The sequence below is a fragment of the Carcharhinus amblyrhynchos genome, chromosome 15, assembly GCF_965287045.1.
Source record: "Carcharhinus amblyrhynchos chromosome 15, sCarAmb.v2.hapA, whole genome shotgun sequence".
Lineage (NCBI taxonomy): Eukaryota > Metazoa > Chordata > Chondrichthyes > Carcharhiniformes > Carcharhinidae > Carcharhinus > Carcharhinus amblyrhynchos.
The window spans coordinates 55,653,950-55,671,440 of record NC_137338.1 but is presented as its reverse complement, the minus strand read 5'-3'; the positions used below and the strand labels follow the sequence as shown (position 1 = coordinate 55,671,440).

General features: G+C 39.7%; 1 protein-coding gene across 1 annotated transcript in view; it reads right to left on the bottom strand.

Annotated features, from left to right (window-relative positions):
• Positions 1–17,491, bottom strand: part of ltn1 (listerin E3 ubiquitin protein ligase 1) — a 130,030-nt gene that overhangs the window by 90,137 nt on the left and 22,402 nt on the right. Inside the window, exons 8-12 of the mRNA XM_080203970.1 lie at positions 12,202–12,392; positions 8,680–8,827; positions 5,901–6,692; positions 3,604–3,645; positions 2,174–2,360 (exon numbers count right to left, since the gene is read on the bottom strand). Of these exons, the coding sequence (XP_080060096.1) occupies positions 2,174–2,360; positions 3,604–3,645; positions 5,901–6,692; positions 8,680–8,827; positions 12,202–12,392 (1,360 nt within the window). The remainder of the gene's footprint in view (positions 1–2,173; positions 2,361–3,603; positions 3,646–5,900; positions 6,693–8,679; positions 8,828–12,201; positions 12,393–17,491) is intronic.

The following is a 17,491-nucleotide window of genomic DNA, read 5'->3' as shown; positions in this document are numbered from 1 at the left end:
AAGAAATAGGAGCAGGAGTAGGCCATCTAGCCCTTTGAACCTGCCCTGCCATTCAATAAGATCATGGCTGATCTGAAGTGAATCAGTTTCATGTTCCCGCTTTATCCCCATAACCCTTAATTCCCTTGTCTATCAAAAATCTATCTACCTGTGACTTAAATATATTCAACGAGATAGCCTCCACCACTTCACTTTATGCATACACATAGAGGTGAATGTTCTAGTTGTATCTGCCGCAGGGCTTGTCATGGATGGGACGTTAAATTTGGCAGACCATGTAAAGTCTGCTGATCTCAGGTGGGAATTTCTGGCTTTGCTGCAAGTGTAAACAGTCAGTCCCATCCATAAACTCAACAGCAAAAAAAATCACAACAAGACTCCCATATGAACCCAAACCTAAACAAGTCATTGCAAAATGTGTTTATTTAGAATCTCAATTGCAGATAAAGTCAACTATTTTTAATATAAAAAATACACTAAGCTTTTTTCAATATTAAAGAGGAATTAAGTTTCCAATAAAAGTTAATAAATAACAGAATATCAACAAGTATTTTCCTTTCACTATTTTTACTAAAGTCAATAGAAAGAATCTTTGAAACAGAGTAGTCAGAGTAGTGACCTATTCAGTCCCTCAAACATGTTGTACCATTCATTTAGATCATGGCTGATCAGTACCTTTGGCCCCCTTTGATTTACACCATTATTACACTACCTTTACAAACATCAATCAATCCCAGACTTTAAATTGTTAACTAGCACAACTTCCACAACCTTTTAGAGGAAGCAAGTTCCAGTTTGTCAATGCACCTTTTGGGAAAAAGGGGTTTCCTGGTTTTACTCCTAAAATGTCTCAGTTCAATTTAAAGATTGCGCTTACCTGCTCTGGATTCCTCAACCTAAGGAACTGTTTTCTGATTTTAAACTCCTCAATGAGATTGTATTTTGATTCTGAAAATGTGGAACTTGCTACCTCAAGGAACAGTGCAGTTGCATTTAAGGAGATGTTAGGCAAGCATATATGGTTAGAGAGTTATGACCTGCTAGATGCAGGTGAGGAAAAATAAGAGGAGGCTTTAGCACAATGCCAATATAGATTGGCATTTGGAGTATTGCGTCCAGTTCTGGTCACCTTACCACCGGAAGGACGTGGAGACCCTGGAGAGAGTGCAGAGGAGGTTTACCAGGATGCTGCCTGGTATGGAAGGACTGGGTTATGAGGAAAGATTGGGTAAATTGGGGCTGTTTTCCTTAGAAAGACGGAGATTGAGGGGGGGATCTAACAGAGGTGTATAAGATAATGAAGAGTATAGATAGAGTAAACAGTGGCAGGCTTTTTCCTAGATTGGAGACAAATATCACGAGGGGCCATGGGCTTAAGGTGAGGGGGGAGAGGTATAATTTGGATGCTAGAGGGAGGTTTTTCACACAGAGGGTCGTGGGAGATATGGAATGCACTGCCAAGTAAGGTGGTGGAGGCAGGCATGCTGGACTTGTTTAAGGTTTACTTAGATAGACACATGAGCGAAGTAGGGATGGAGGGTTATAGAAGACTGTTTTAAATAAGGATCAGAGCCTCAGGATGTTCCTGGAAACCAACTGTTCCATGTGTTGATGTTTTTCTCTTTTACTCCGCAGGTGCGTCGGTCCACCTTGTTGTCTAACGAGGGGCATACACACGGTGGGTCGTGCGTGGGCTGCTCTTGGATGTTTCGAGAGTAGCCTAGTACTTCGTGTCGTTTGTGTATGCTTAATACTGGACCAGCAGATGGGCACCACGACAGCTCAGTGACTAACACTGTTTGCTGTGCAGATACATGGATTTGGGCCAGTGTCTGTGGGAGTTTGTGCATTCTCCCTGTGATTGCGTGGGTTTCCTCCCACACCCCAAAGATGTGCTCTTAGGCTGACTGGTGTAACAAATTGTCCCTAAATTATTCTCCCCTTAATCTGGTTTCCAATAGGGGTACGATAAGCATAGACATGGGTCAAGGATGGAGGAGGAAAAACACATTGTTAAGATGGCGATGCGGGCTCGTTGGGCCGAAGGGCCTGTTTCCCATGCTGTGTTGTTCTTTGGTTGGGCTGAATGGCCTGTTTCATGCCATATATCCTATGTAGTCTATAATAACAAGTGACATTCTGAAAGGTTCTTGTATGAAACTTCTGCACGTACCATTATTGATGTGCTCGGACAGAGCTAGCCTAAGTAGCACCCAGCTCTGAGAGTGAACATCTTTTGGCCAATTGCTTGTTATTCCAATTGTACAGAGTTTGTCAGTTAAAAAGACCAGCTTCTCTCCCAACATTTCTCCTTTCAACCAATCAGAAATAGCAGCATATTTAACTGGATCCACACATGCCTGAAAGAAACAGGTTGGAAACGGGTAAGGATAAATATTATCATGCAATATAACTATTGTAGTTAGTTATTTTGAAAAAAGTAATGTTTATAAACATGAATACTGCTGAAAAGAGAGACAGGCTGCCATTGCTTTTCATTTTGCACGCATCAGAGCAAATGTAAGTTTCAAATGATCCCAATAGTTTCTACTACAGGAGAAAGGGGCAAATAAACTCTGATTGGCTGAGTTGTTGCCATGGAAAAAGGATTGAAGAACTATAGGCTTCCTAAGATTCCGGATTATGCAAAAACATGCAAGGGCTTAGAACATTCCTTTCATTTGCAGAGAAGAGCAACTAGGGATAGGCAATAAATGTTGGCCTGGCCAGCGATGCCCATGTCCCGTAAAATGAATTTAAAGGAACTGATCCCTGCATTTCCAATCAGTACTTGTAGTATAAAATGTCGTGATCATTTGAAATTTTACATTCCAGCAATTCTCCTGATAAAATCAAAGCAAAAAGCTTCAGCAATATGTCTCCCTCTTCAGCAATTTTCCAATTCTGTACTATTGAGCAAATGTTTATAAACTTCTGAATATCTTGTTGTAAATTAAATCAAATCATTATTTAAGGTTAGTTTCTTGGTTTTGATGATCAAAAAACACATTACCTATGGCATTAGTTCCTTCTACCTCTAAATATTCAAAATTGGCGCAGAAATAATACCATCTTTTTTACGCAAGTTAAATTTGTTGAATGTGTTGCAAAATTTCATTTAATCTCTATAAATGGAGAAAACCATAGTAAAACTGTCAACATGTGCTTGTAATACCAATTATGTCTACCGGAATTGATGAAAATGGCCAATTTCCAACTTAAATGTGTCACATATTAACAAATGAAACAGATGTTGAAGACAAACAGCTTCTTCGGTCCTCAAAGAACAAACCAACCACAAAGAATTTTAATCAAAATTCTCTCAGTTCAAGTATTTTTACACAGTACGCTACGTACATAATCAAATGACTTAGACATTTTCTGAATCTTACATTTTGAAAGCTGAATGAATAGCAGCTGATTCAAAATTAAATCAACATTACCCATTTATGTTACTGTTGGACATGTAAGTTAAATTTATGAACATGCAAGAAAATCTGCCCTTCTATTTTTAATGAAGTGAGAGATGTGTAAACTCCCAAAGAACGAGTGTTTCTGACACTCTAAACTTTGTAAATAAACATCAACAGTATGAAAAATTACCTTTTGTATAATGAGAGACAGAATGAGCCATCCTTTTTCCATCTACAAAGAAAAAAATAATATTCTTCTGTGAAGAGGTAATGTTGTAACAACTTGCATTTGTATGGCAGCTTTAACACCTGAACTATACCATGGTGCTTCACGGAGATGTCAAAGAAAATTAGATGTTGAGTCAAAGTATTTATTAGAAGTTGTGACTAAAAGACTGTGGTGTCGATGGTGGCCATGATGTGGAGATGCCGGTGTTGGACTGGGGTGAATAAGATGAGGGGTCACATGATACCAGGTTACAGTCCAACAAGTTTATTTGAAATCATGTGCTTTCAGGGCACTGCTCCTTCGCCAGGTGAAGTGATGAAGGAGCAGCGCTCGAAAGCTTGTGATTTCAAATAAACTGATTGGACTATAACCTGGTGTTGTGTGACCTCTCACCTTGACTAAAGGTTTGTTAGATTTAAAGGAAAGTCTTGAAGGAGATGAGAGGGGCAGAGGGATTCTGAGGTTTAGGGAGAGAATTCAGAACTGAAGTCCAAGGCAGCTGTGGCTGGGTGAACGAGATCGAAAATTGCCCGATATCTTCTGAATGTTTAATGAAAAGAAATAGGAGCTCATCCAAAACTCTATGGTGGACAAGCAAATTGACAACACAGAGGCAGCAGTTGGATTTAGAGATTTTTGAGAGGTTTAATTACGTGTCTTTGTAATTTTGGTAAGTACCTTGGAAAGGAGAGAAGCGCAGAAAAAAAATGACACATAAGCAGAAGCTCAGAACAGGTCACAGTACTGACTTGTCACTTGGGTACATGATAAGCACTGTGAAAAGTGGGAAATCAAATAATTCAAATAGGGTAGAAGAAACAAATAACAATGTAGAGAAATTAAAAGTCAATATTAAAGATTTCGCAACTGACAGAAGACATGATAAAAGAACATCCATACTGTGTCCAGCTAGAACCTCATGTCACCGTATTTGGATGAGCCAGGTTTCCACGACATACAATAAGGACACTACTACATTAACATCTCTGTGGCTCTGAAAGCTCTAATCTGTACCATCCTGAAGCAATTCATTCATTGGAACTCAATCCTTCTGCATCTGAGCCAGAACTACAGAAGACAGGATTTAAACTGTGACCTGTAATTCAGACTCAAATTATCAGGTGTTGGGATTCCACTTTTACTTTCAATTTGATAGGATCTGGTACTACAATTGCTAATACAGTGGGCTCAATTTTACAGCTAGATTTGGGTTGTCAATGGGACCCAATATGCCAGGAATTGGAATGGATCAGCAATTTTCCTGGAGGCCATTTTCTAATTAGCTGCTTTGGGGCTGGATGTCCAGTTAAGGATGGCAGGCATGATGGAGAGGCTGCAGAACCAATTTAGAAAGTTGGAAGCTCTAAAACATCTTCCCCATTAACCCAGGTGGAAGGAACTTTGCTACAAAGCTAAAAATGAAGTTGTACTGTCAATCATTAGAGAGCACAATTTGCATTTGTTGCAGTTGATTTAATCTCATGGTTCTCAATTTATAGACATGTCTCACTACTATGTTACTTTAGACTTGGCCAGATGGGCCACAAGACTGGGAGATCCAGGATCAACAATTTATGAATCTAAACAGATAGTACTGCGATTTTTTTCCCTGTTTGACTATAAATCACAGGAATTGTACATGGTTCTCATTTTATAACTCAGCTTTTCACTTATTTCAAATACTCTGAACTCCAATAGCAGCCTGTTCCTTCCCACCTCTGTTGCCCCTTTCGTTCCAAGTCATTTTATTTGTACTCTACATTCACCAGTTTTCACAATTGGCACCATGAAAGCTGCAAGAAAGACAAGGAAAATTGTTGCAGAAACAAACTGTTAAGTGAAAATAAAGGAAGTTACGGAGAAATGGGAGAAGAACATGGCACTATAAATGTTGCAGATATGAGGAAGAACTTTATTCACACACTGAGTGTTCATGATCACGAAGGTGATGGAAATAGAGATTATAATTGACTTCAAAAGAAAGTTGGACGGCACTTGAAGGACATAAACCAGCGGAGCTTCGGGGATAGCACCGGGGACAAGGTCTGATTGAATTGCTCTTCGGAGAGCAGGCATGAAGTTAATGTGAACCCCTTCTATGCTGCAATGACTGTATGTTCTGCTGGGATCAGAGTCCATTGCAGGCAAAGCATGAACAACTGCAAAACAGTCTTGAACATGTTTCAGAACTATTGACCAAAGCTTTAAAAAAAGTGGTAAATAGAATTGCCCTTTATATGTTATATTTATTCACCTACCTCAGAGATTTGATTCAGTATTATTTTCCTTTCATTGTTATTGCAGCAATGAAAAACACTGTAGAGCATATCAACCAAAAAACTTAAGTCAGTTCTAGATTCTTGCACCCAGATTAGGAGTTTGTGAATCAGAAACTGTATGGCAGGGTTATTTGCTATCGCTTTCACTTCATTATTTGTTTCAAGGAAAGATACAGCATTCTCTGGGTTGTCATTTTCCAGTAAAATAGTAAATAGCTTCCTTGATGGAAATGAGCTAACCAGTGTGGACAAGAATGTAAGATGCATTTCAGAGTTCTGTTCATTAACAAAGGTCATGCTCAGTTTGGCAAGTTCACAGACAAGACCTTCCAAAGGCACTGTTCTGGCAGGATGGTTGTCTCCCACATATTCAGATTCCAAAGCATTCTTAGTTCCGAAAGTTAATTCTGTCAGGTGATTGGTAACATTATCATCACGATTCTCGGTTTCTTCTTCGTCAATAAATCTGATTTTTCCTTTCTTTTTCACCGATTGTTTCATAGTGCTGTCAGACTTTCTCAAGAACTTGAGCAAAGATGAGACTCCTTCCAACAAATTTTTGTCAGCTTCTGCACTGCCTACCCGAGACAGGCATGCTTGAGAAAGACCAACCCAAAAATCAGATAACAGTCTTCCGTATGCATCAGCACACTCTTCTATATCCGGATTATAAGTTCGTTTTTCCCACGAGACAAGAGTGTCTGCGAGTTGGGAGAAAGTGCTGGCTTGCAGTTTGGGATACTTCCAAGCAGAATATATAAGAGGTAGTAGCTGTAGAAAATAAGAAGTTCAACTTTATTCTTTCTGAAATTACACAAACAATGTGAAACATTTTTTCTTTATTCTATATACTCTCAGCCTGTATTTGTTCATGTTTTCCTTTCCATACGTCACATACATAACTTCAACTGTCTAAAATTTCTGACAAGCAAGCTATATACAAACCCGACATTCAGGCATTCTGATGTGTAAAATGTTAGCTATCAACAAATAAAAGGATTAAAAATAATGGTACAAAAACAAAAATGCTGAAAATCTCAGCAGGACTGACAGCATCTGTGGAGAGAGAACAGAACTAATGTTTCAAATCTGGATGACTCTTCATCAGATAGATATAATAATGTTGCTATCTCCAGAAAGGCTCCTAACTTTGACAAGGATGCTTAAATTTCTAGTAATTGAAAAGACCGCATGGCAAAAGTTCAAGTTTTAAAACACTCACTGTAACAAACTAAAAGCAACATTGAACTAAACACTATTTAGTAGGCAACTTGTATTTTAAACTACAGAAAAGATCCATCCCCCCCCCCATGTACTTACGGCTGAGATATCCGCGGCAATGGTTATACTGTAAGCTGTTCTTTAAACAGACACTTTATTCTCCTGGAGCCAATCCCAGTAGCCTGTTTCCATTATTTCTTTTGCAGCTTGTAACATCTAATCCCAAAACTGATTTGTACTGAGGGTTTTACTGGAAATTCATTCTCTCTACCCAAGGTTAGGCAAATCTATGAGCCTTTCTTAAATCCTTTAATCTGAGTGCATGCTTCCACTTGCTTTGAGAGTAGTGAACAACAGAAGCCATATTTTCCCTGCTTTCGATGCTTCTATCTTCTGCTCTCTCACAGATTCTTGCGGACTGACGTGTCCATGAGGTTCAGTGATATCTTGACTCAATACCATAATGGCTTTCTGTGGATTTGCCTTCCCAAAGCCCATGCCTAAGACAACATAAATCACTTGGGCCTTCTATCCAGTTGGAAATGTTAATTTGCTATTGTTAACTTCATTCTGCGCTGATACCTCAAAGTATAGCCTTTTATAAAACATGGCATTCCTAACACCTCCCTGTGATTTTACCCAGTCACTGCTCTTACCAATGTTTAGAGATGTGAACATCAAGCAATTTCTTCTTGCTAAGACAACCTGAACTTGCCTTTAATCTTCAATAACCAAGATTTGTTATTGGGCATAATTCAGAGCAGATCACATGACAACATTCATTCTTCCATTTTATCTTAAAGAGACAGTACAACAACATAACAATCTTGCAGCCTTTGTATTTGTAACAATAGTTAAAGTAAATGATGACTTGCATTAAGGCTAAATTCAAAAGGCAAGATGGTGTTTGTTATTTCCTAAGCATGCTATACAAAAGAGTGATAGGATGAAGATTTGTGTCCACAATTCTCCACACAGCAAGTTACCAATCCCATCTTTTGAACAGAACTACCAGTGGCCAGATACTCCGAGCAGTTTTGAATCCACAGTAAGAAGTCTCATAACACCAGGTTAAAGTCCAACAGGTTTATTTGGTAGCAGTTTTGAATCAGTAGGAAAATTAAGGGTTATAGCGCAAAGGCAAGAAATTGGACTTCGTGAGTGTTAAATCAGCCATGATCTCATTAAATGGTGGAGTAAGCCCAACAGGCTGAATGCCTACCTCTGTTCCTATTTCCTATAGTTTAATAGAAGGGAAAAATGCCATAGCCTGTTCCATGGTATATGCATGATGCATAACTATTCTCTTAGACAAGGATATTACGCCACAGGAGAAAATTTCAGAATGGAAACAGAATGAGAAAAACTCAAAAAAAATCAAGGAAAAATCATCACTGGTGAAATGGTACCACAGTACAATAAGATGCATAATGGTGTTGATTAATGGGCTACAGATTCCCAGACTCTCTTGAGTTTTCAATTTTAGCACGAAAATTCTCAACATTTTTATGAAATGTTAGTGTAGCTTTTCATATACCTGTTCATTTATGAGCATTTGTTGGAGTTTCTGCTGATCCTCGGCCTTTCCAAGATTCTGGTGTAGAGTGAAACGCAAACATTCCATAAAAGCTGATACAATTGCTGAACTTTCAGTGCAGCTCATCGAGGCACGCTCGCTCAGTAATCTAATGAACAATAGAAGTACATATTTTTAAAATCACTTGAGAAATTAGTTCTCAAAATTATTGCTACAGAAAAATTGTAAACAATTTGTTCTCAAAAAGAGTTTATATATTCATTAATCTAAATTTTCCAAATAATTTTTTGCACCACTTTTGGGTCACATGATTAAGAGTAACAAAATGAGGCTTCTGAGACATGACAAGGCAGTTTTCAAATTCTGCGTCAGCATTAGAAAGGGGAAAATATTTAAAATTCACAAGGTGTCCTTTGATGAATTTATTTTTGAAACTACATTCAATTACCCTTTGATCACAATCTATTTTGACCACTTGCAGCAAGTAACAATTATACAATCTGGGGCCAAAACCAACCTTATTGCTTTAGAAATAAGGGAGTTGGACCATTTTTAATAGAAGCAAACATAATCCTACCAAAAATATAAACCTTACAAAAGACTTGTGCAGTACAATGCAATGTTCAGAAACCAATGGAGAAGCTTTGCAATCAGAGTCACAACTTAGGTGGGCAGGAAGTGTTGATTTCCAACATATAGCTCCTTTGTTATAAGAGGACTGGCCATTCTTAGCAGGGGGAAGGGGTGGAAATAATACAAGTTAAATGCAGGTGACTCCAAGGTGCAAGCACAGCCACAGAAGATAAGAACACTAACTTTCTGTAATAGACCTGGTCATCTGAAACAAGCTCACAACTCAGCAATGGTAGACTTTCCACGTGAACAGGTACTTTTCTCACTTGGCTCCAGATAACCTGTAAGCTAACATTTTGACAAGTTGTGTGGTTGTATGTGTGGATCAGCAGTGGGGAAGTAGTCAGTGTAGCAGTATCGTGCGTGGGTTTAGCTGATTCAATTCCAGCAACACTCTTGCACACACCTGAAGATGTCTAAGCCTTGATTATTGTTGAAACGTGTTTAAGATGACATAAGTGCAGTACATATACTTCATACCAGATAAGCTGAAATTTTTATCTTGCAATAAAGATCTATGTAAGCTAGATAGTAATAAATATATTTAAACAATTTCTTCACTATTGTCTGTATATGCATCTTTTCACTGCATGATTTATTGTTAAAATATTTTCACTATTTCTGAAAAAGCAAAATTGCTTTAATTAGCTAAACTGGCCAGGTACTGCATTGAATTTCTATTTCACACGTTTATATACTGCTCTGGAGTTTATTCCGTAGTAAACAAAAGTGACAGAAAAAACATTTTCAATGCTCCATATGCTATAAAATACAGCTGAAGCATCCATTTTAAAAATCCCTAATTGAAAAGATGATTTTCTGTTTTACTGCAAAAAGGAACATCCTGGAATAAGACAGTTAATTCTATATTGATCAATCAGATTCCAATCGCTCTTTAAGATTGTCCTATTATAATAAGCCCATTAAAAATCTGAATAGGAAAATTCCTAAAAACATTATATGAAAGGAACAGATTGGATAGCGGTGCAAGAAAATTTAGAGTTTTTTCTCCTCGAATCTCCCCCATCAGCTCAACGTTGTTTCTATTCAGGCCACTTCCAAACACTCCATTTCTTTAACTTTGGTCTTTTGTACATATCCTTTACCCTTTGTTCACAGCAGAGCTTTAAGTCAACTGGATACAACCAGCTGAAAAACCTTTCCAATGCTTCAGCTTCTTCTGCTCCTTAAAAAACTACTCAAAGCATCTCTCTGCTACATTCCTGACATGCAAATTCATTAAGAAATTCAGGAGTGGTCAGAATGGGGGAGTATTTTCAAGTTGGCAACCTGTGACTAGTGCAGTGCCACAAGGATCAGTGTTGGAGACTTAGCTTTTTGAAATCTATTTTAATGACTTAGACCGAGGAGGCAGAGAGTAGTAATGTATTTAAGTTCATTGGTGATACAAAGCTAGGTGGGAATGCAAGCTCTGGGGCGGACACAGAGATTTGGAGATTAAATGAGTGGACAACAAGATTAAAGATTTAATGTGGGGAAGTGAGGCTAATCATTTTCATCACCAGAATAGAAAAACAGAATACTTTTTAAAAGGCATGAAACCCGTAAATGTGGATTTTCAGATAGATGAGTGTACTCATACAAGGAACACAAAAAGTTAACAAGGAGTTACAGCAAGCAATTAGGAAAGCAAGTGGCTTTATTGTAATGAATTAAAGTCCAAGAATAAAGAAATTGTGCTACAATCGTACAGGACTTTGACGAGGCCACAGCTGGAATACTGTGTGCAGTTTTGATTTCCATATTTAAAGAATGAATATTGGAGGCAATATAGCAAAGGTTCACTATATTCACTCAGGGGATGAGGGGGTTGTCCTGTTATCAGAAGGTGAATAAATTGAGTTTATATTCTCATGAGTTTAGAAGAACACGAAGTGATCTCATTGAAATATTCAAGACTAGGTGAGCAATTGAAGTGCCATAGCATACAAGTGAAATGCTGGAAAATGGGATTAGGACAGATGATTAATGACTGATGCAGATACGATGGGTTGAAGAGCCTCTCTTCATGCTGCTAAACTCAATGGGCAAGATTTTCCGCCACATTCGCCCCAAAATCAGAAAACCCTGCCCGTAGTCAACAGATATTTGCATGGTCCACTCCCTGCCCGCTACGATTCCCATGGCAGGTGGGACAGGAAAATTCCATCCTATGACTCTATGATTCTGAAGGAACTGAATAAAGTTGGTACAGAGATTGTTTGCCCTGGCTAGGGAGTATAGACTGGGGGACACAGTTTCAGGATAAGCAGTCACCATTTTGAATTGAAATGAGAATTTCCTTCACTCAGAGTTATGAATCTTCGAAATTCTCTACTCCAGAGGTTTGTGGATGTACTATCATTTAACATATTTAAGGCTGCGATAGCCAGAATTTGGGACTCTCAAAAGGTCAAAGGATACGGGGAGTTAGTGGGAAATGGAGTTGAAGCCTAAGATTAGCCATGCTCATACTGAACAGCAGAGCAGGCTTGTTGTGTGGTCTTCACCTGCTTCAGTTTCTTATGCAGTCACAAAAATAATTTTGAATAGCATATATTATAATCCAGTACGTTCACAGTTGTCATTTTTTGTACTGGGGTTGTCCTTGCTCCTTTCATTTGGATTCAGAGTAATCAAGGTGGAATGGACTTTGACCCAGGAACTAGAAACAAAATAGCAGCATGCTATACCACTGGTCCACTCAATGATCCCCTTTTTTTAAGATTTCTCTTGTCTTCTCTAGAAACCTGTACTCCAGGACTTTTTTTTAAAAAAGTGAAACACCAAATTATGTTATGAAAATTGCCTCAGATCATTCTGTTTTCATTAATAGCTAAATAACATCATAGAGTTTACTAGTGATGGAAACGATCAAACAAATCATACCCCTTGCTAAAGGTACTGAAAAACAAGGTGAAGAACTCCATCTTTGATCCAATTATTTCTTCAGGTAACCTGCTGATAAATGGTAAAAGACTTGGATAGACAAAAGTTGCCAAGCCACGGCCACCTTCTTTAAGAACTGCCCATAGTTTTGGTAAAACTCCTTTCTTCGTATTTACATGAGTCCAGCAATCCTAACAAGAACATAAACAAAATAGATCAGTGTTACTAAAATTTACAGCACTTGATGGAAAACATGAAGTTGGTGAAACCGAAATCTCTGTATGTCAAATAAATTATGAAACCAAATTAGCTACAATATTATGATATAGCACCAATCTTAAATGGAAGATGCTATTAAGAATCTTTACATAAGGAATAGGAGCAGGAGTAAGCCATCTAGCCCTTCGAAACTGCCCTGCCATTCAACAAGATCACGGTTGATCTGAAGTGGATCAGTTCCACTTTCCCGCTTTCTCCCCATAACCCTTAATTCCCTTGTCTATCAGAAACCTATCTACCCGTGACTTAAATATATTCAGCGAGGTAGTCTCCACCGCTTCAATGGGCAGAGAATTCCAGAGACTCACCACCCTTTGAGTGAAGACGTTCCTCCTCAACTCCGATCTAAACTGCGCCCCCCCCAACCCCCCTTATTTTGAGGCTGTGCCCTCTAGTTCTGCTATCCTTTCTAAGCGGGAAGAATCTCTCTATCTCTACCCTATCTAGCCCCTTCATTATTTTGTACGTCTCTATAAGATCCCCCCTCAGCCTTCTAAACTCCAACGAGTACAGACCCAGTCTATTCAATCTCTCCTCATAGGCTAGCCCCCTCATCTCCGGTATCAGCCTAGTGAACCTTCTCTGCACTCCCTCCAAGGCCAATATATCCTTTCGCAAACGTGGCAACCAAAACTGGACACAGTACTCCAGTTGAGGCCTCACCAGTGCCCTGTACAGTTGCAGCAAGACCTCCTTGCTTGTATATTCTAACCCCTTCGCTATGAAGGGCAACATTCCATTTGCCTTCCTGATCACCTGCTGCACCTGCAGACTGGGTTTTTGTAACTCATGCACAAGGACACCCAGGTCCCTCTGCACCGTAGCATGCTGCAGCTTTTCGCCCTTTAAATAATATTTCCTCCTACTATTATTTCTACCAAAGTGGATAACCTCACATTTGCTAATATTATACTCCATCTGCCAGGTCCTCGCCCACTCACTCAGCCTATCCAGATCTCTCTGCAGACTTTCTGCACCTTCCACGCAATTTGCTTTTCCACTCATCTTCATGTCATCAGCAAATTTCGTTACCCTACACTCAGCCCCCTCCTCCAGATCGTCTATGTAAATGGTAAACAGTTGAGGCCCCAGCACTGATCCCTGCGGCACTCCACTAGTCACCAACTGCCAACCAGAATAGCACCCATTGATTCCAACTCTCTGCATCCGATTAGACAACCAATCCTCTATCCACGTTAACACCTTACCCCCAACTCTGTACACCCTAACCTTTTGTAGCAACCTTTTGTGAGGCACCTTATCAAACGCCTTCTGGAAATCTAAAAACACTACATCCACTGGTTCCCCTCTGTCTACTGCACTGGTCACATCCTCACAGAAATCCAATAACTTCATTAAACATGACTTCCCCTTAACGAATCCGTGCTGCATCTGCTTGATCAAACTGTTCTTTTCTAGGTGCCTCGCTATTTCTTCTTTGATGACGGATTCTAGCATTTTTCCAACTACAGACGTTAAACTAACCGGCCTATAATTCCCTGCCTTTTGTCTACTACCTTTTTTAAACAGAGGCGTAACATTAGCCGTTTTCCAATCTTCTGGCACTTCCCCAGAGTCCAGCAAATTTTGATAAATAATTACTAAGGCATCTGCTATCACCTCTGCCATTTCTTTCAGAACCCTGGGGTGCATTCCATCCGGTTCTGGGGACTTGTCTATCTTCAGTCCCATTAGTCTATCAAGCACTGCCTCTCTAGTGACAGTAATTGCATTAAGGACCTCATCTCCTACCATCCTTGTATCTTTAATATTCAGCAAGCTATTTGTGTCCTCCTCCGTGAAGACCGACACAAAAAAACTTATTTAAAGCCTCAGCCATTTCCTCGTCACCTGCTGCTAAATCTCCCCCCTCGTCCTCCAAGGGTCCACCATTCACTCTAGCCAGTCTCTCTTCTTTATATATTTGTAAAAACTTTTACTATCATTCTTTGTATTTAGAGCTAGTTTAGCTTCATACTCTATCTTTCCTTTCTTTATCGCTTTCTTAGTGATTCTTTGTTGTTTTTTAAATCTTTCCCAATCTTTTAATCGCCCATTATTTTTAGCCGCTCTGAATGCATCAGCTTTTAATTTAAATCTCCTTTATTTCCTTTGATAACCATGGCTGTTTATCTTTTCTCTTACAGTCCTTCTTTATCATCAGAATATATTTCTGCTGAGTACTGAAAAAGATCTCCTTAAAAATCCTCCACTATTCCTCAGCCGTCCTACCAACCAATCTGCGCCAATCTACATTCGCCAATTCCACCCTCATCTTATCATACTCCCCTCTGTTCAAAGAGAGGACACAGTTCGGGACCCTACTTTCTCATCCTCCATCCGCATCAGAAACTTTCTCATCCTCCATCTGCATCAGAAACCTTCTCATCCTCCATCTGCATCAGATGGTGCAATTTTATAATTTTTTTCACAGCAACTACAGAATTTCAAAGATCTCTCCTATCTTCATTTATTTGTATTTCTAATAACATTTTAATAAAAACAATTATTTGTTTTATGATGGTGACCATGAAAATTATTGGTAACAAAGGACTGTGAGTAACTCAGTGGTACGAAATCAATATAATGTTCAAATGTGCAAAATTATAAACTCTAATACAAGAGTATAGTTGAGATTGTACACCATTCCACTGAGCCTAAATCAGCAGCTAAGAATAAGGATAAATAGAGGCATAGGGTGTGGAGTTTTGAGTGTAAACTGAACAGATTTACACCCACAAGGCATTTCACTCAATGTTGTAAGATGGTGCTTATCTATCATGCTTTCAAAAATTCTAATAAAAACCAAACTATGTGTCTGTGGCTTCATTGTCCTCTGCTGTAAAACACTCAGTCTACTTCTTTTACTAATTGAATAACCAGCTATGACTTAAAAAGAACTCTGACTTCTTTGACACAAATTGTTTTTATTACTCAAGACTGTCTGAGGAATATTTCCACTTCAGGCAGTGGTAGCTGGAACAGATGGAAAATAAAAATAAATTTTATTCCAGAATTTTCCCCTGCTCCACTTCTCGCCTCCTCTAGCTGTGGTTAATGTTCACCAGACATCCTACTGATATCTATTGACACCTATAAATGGCCACTGTTTATATGCGAGTTCGATTAGGTGCCAATAGCTGACGCACTCAATGGCAGCGACACAGTTGAACACATTACTATTGTCATCCGATACTCACACAGATATAATTCTAGAGCAGCGGTCGCAAGACAATGCTCAGAAGCAAATAGCCTGGCAAACTTCCCCTCCCTTCGCAGGGGTAACTGAGGTAAACAGCAGCATCTCTACTGTTCAGCTGAAATCAACTGACTTTGAGGGTAGATAAGTTCCCTGGGCCAGATGGGGTATATCCTAGGATTCTTTGGGAGGCAAGGGATGAGATTGCAGAGCCTTTAGCTTTGATCTCTTGGTCCTCACCATCCACGGGGATAGTGCCAGAGAACTGGAGAGTGGCAAATGTTGTTCCTCTGTTCAAGAAAGGGAATAGGAATGACCCTGGTAATCATAGGCCAGTTAGTCTTACTTCGATGATCGGTAAGTTAACGGAAAAGGTCCTGAGAGATAGGATTGATGACCATTTGGAAAAATGCAGCTTAATCTGGGATAGTCAGCACAAATTTGTGAAGGGTAAGTCTTGCCTCACAAATTTGATTGAATTCTTTGAGGAGGTAACTAAGTGTGTAGATGAAGGTAGAGCAGTTGATGTTGTATACATAGATTTTAGTAAGGCGTTTGATAAGGTTCCCCATGGTAGGCTCATGAAGAAAGTAAGGAGGTGTGGGATAGAGGGATATTTGGCCAATTGGATAAGTAACTGGCTATCTCATAGAAGACAGAGGGTGGTGGTGGTGGGTGGAAAATTTTCAGACTGGAGACCAGTTACCAGCAGTGTACCACAGGGATCAGTGCTGGGTCCTCTGCTATTTGTGATTTTTATCAATGACTTGGAGGAGGGGACTGAAGGATGAGTCAGTAAATTTGCTGATGACACCAAGATCGGTGGAGTAGTGAATGAGGTGGAGGGCTGTTGTAGGCTGCAAAGGGACATTAATGGGAAGCAGAGCTGGGCCGAAAAGTGGCAGATGGCGTTTAACCCTGGTAAGTGCGAGGTGATTCATTTTGGTAGGACAAATTTGAATGTGGACTACAGGGTCAAGGGCAGGGTTCTGAGGAATGTGGATGAACAGAAAGCTCTTGGGGTTCATATCCACAGATCTCTGAAGGTTGCCACTCAAGTGGACAAAGCCATGAAGAAGGCCTATAGTGTGTTAACGTTTATTAACAGGGTGTTTGAGTTTAAGAGCTGTGGAGTAATGCTGCAACTGTACAGGACCTTGGTGAGACCACATTTGGAATATTGTCTGCAGTTCTGGTCACCTCACTATAAGGAGGATGTGGAAGCATTAGAGAGAGTGCAGAGGAGATTTACCAGAATGCTGCCTGGTTTGGAGGGTAGGTCTTATGAAGAAAGGTTAAGGGAGCGAGGGCTTTTCTCTTTAGGGTGGAGGATGATGAAAGGCGACTTAATAGAGGTTTATAAGATGATAAGGGGATAGAGTGGATGTTCAGAGATTATTTCCTCGGGTGGATGTAGCTGTTACTAGCGGGCATAACTAGAAGGTTCATGGCAGGAGATGTAGGAGGGATATCCGAGGTAGGTTCTTTACTGAGAGAGTAGTTGGAGTGTGAAATGGACTGCCTGCTGTGATAGTGGAGTTGAGATACTTTAGGGACTTTCAAGCGGTTATTGGATGGGCACATGGAGCATACCAGAATGATAGGGAGTGGGATAGCTTGATCTTGGTTTTGGACAAAGCTCGGCACAACATCGAGGGCCGAAGGGCCTGTACTGTGCTGTACTGTGCTATGTTCTATGACTCAGTACAGATCAAATGGTGGTGGTGGTAGCCAGGTGGGGGGGACTTCCCAGTCTGCACGGCTCAACTACTCATTACCATAACCCAGTGCCTACTGAGTACTCCATAGATT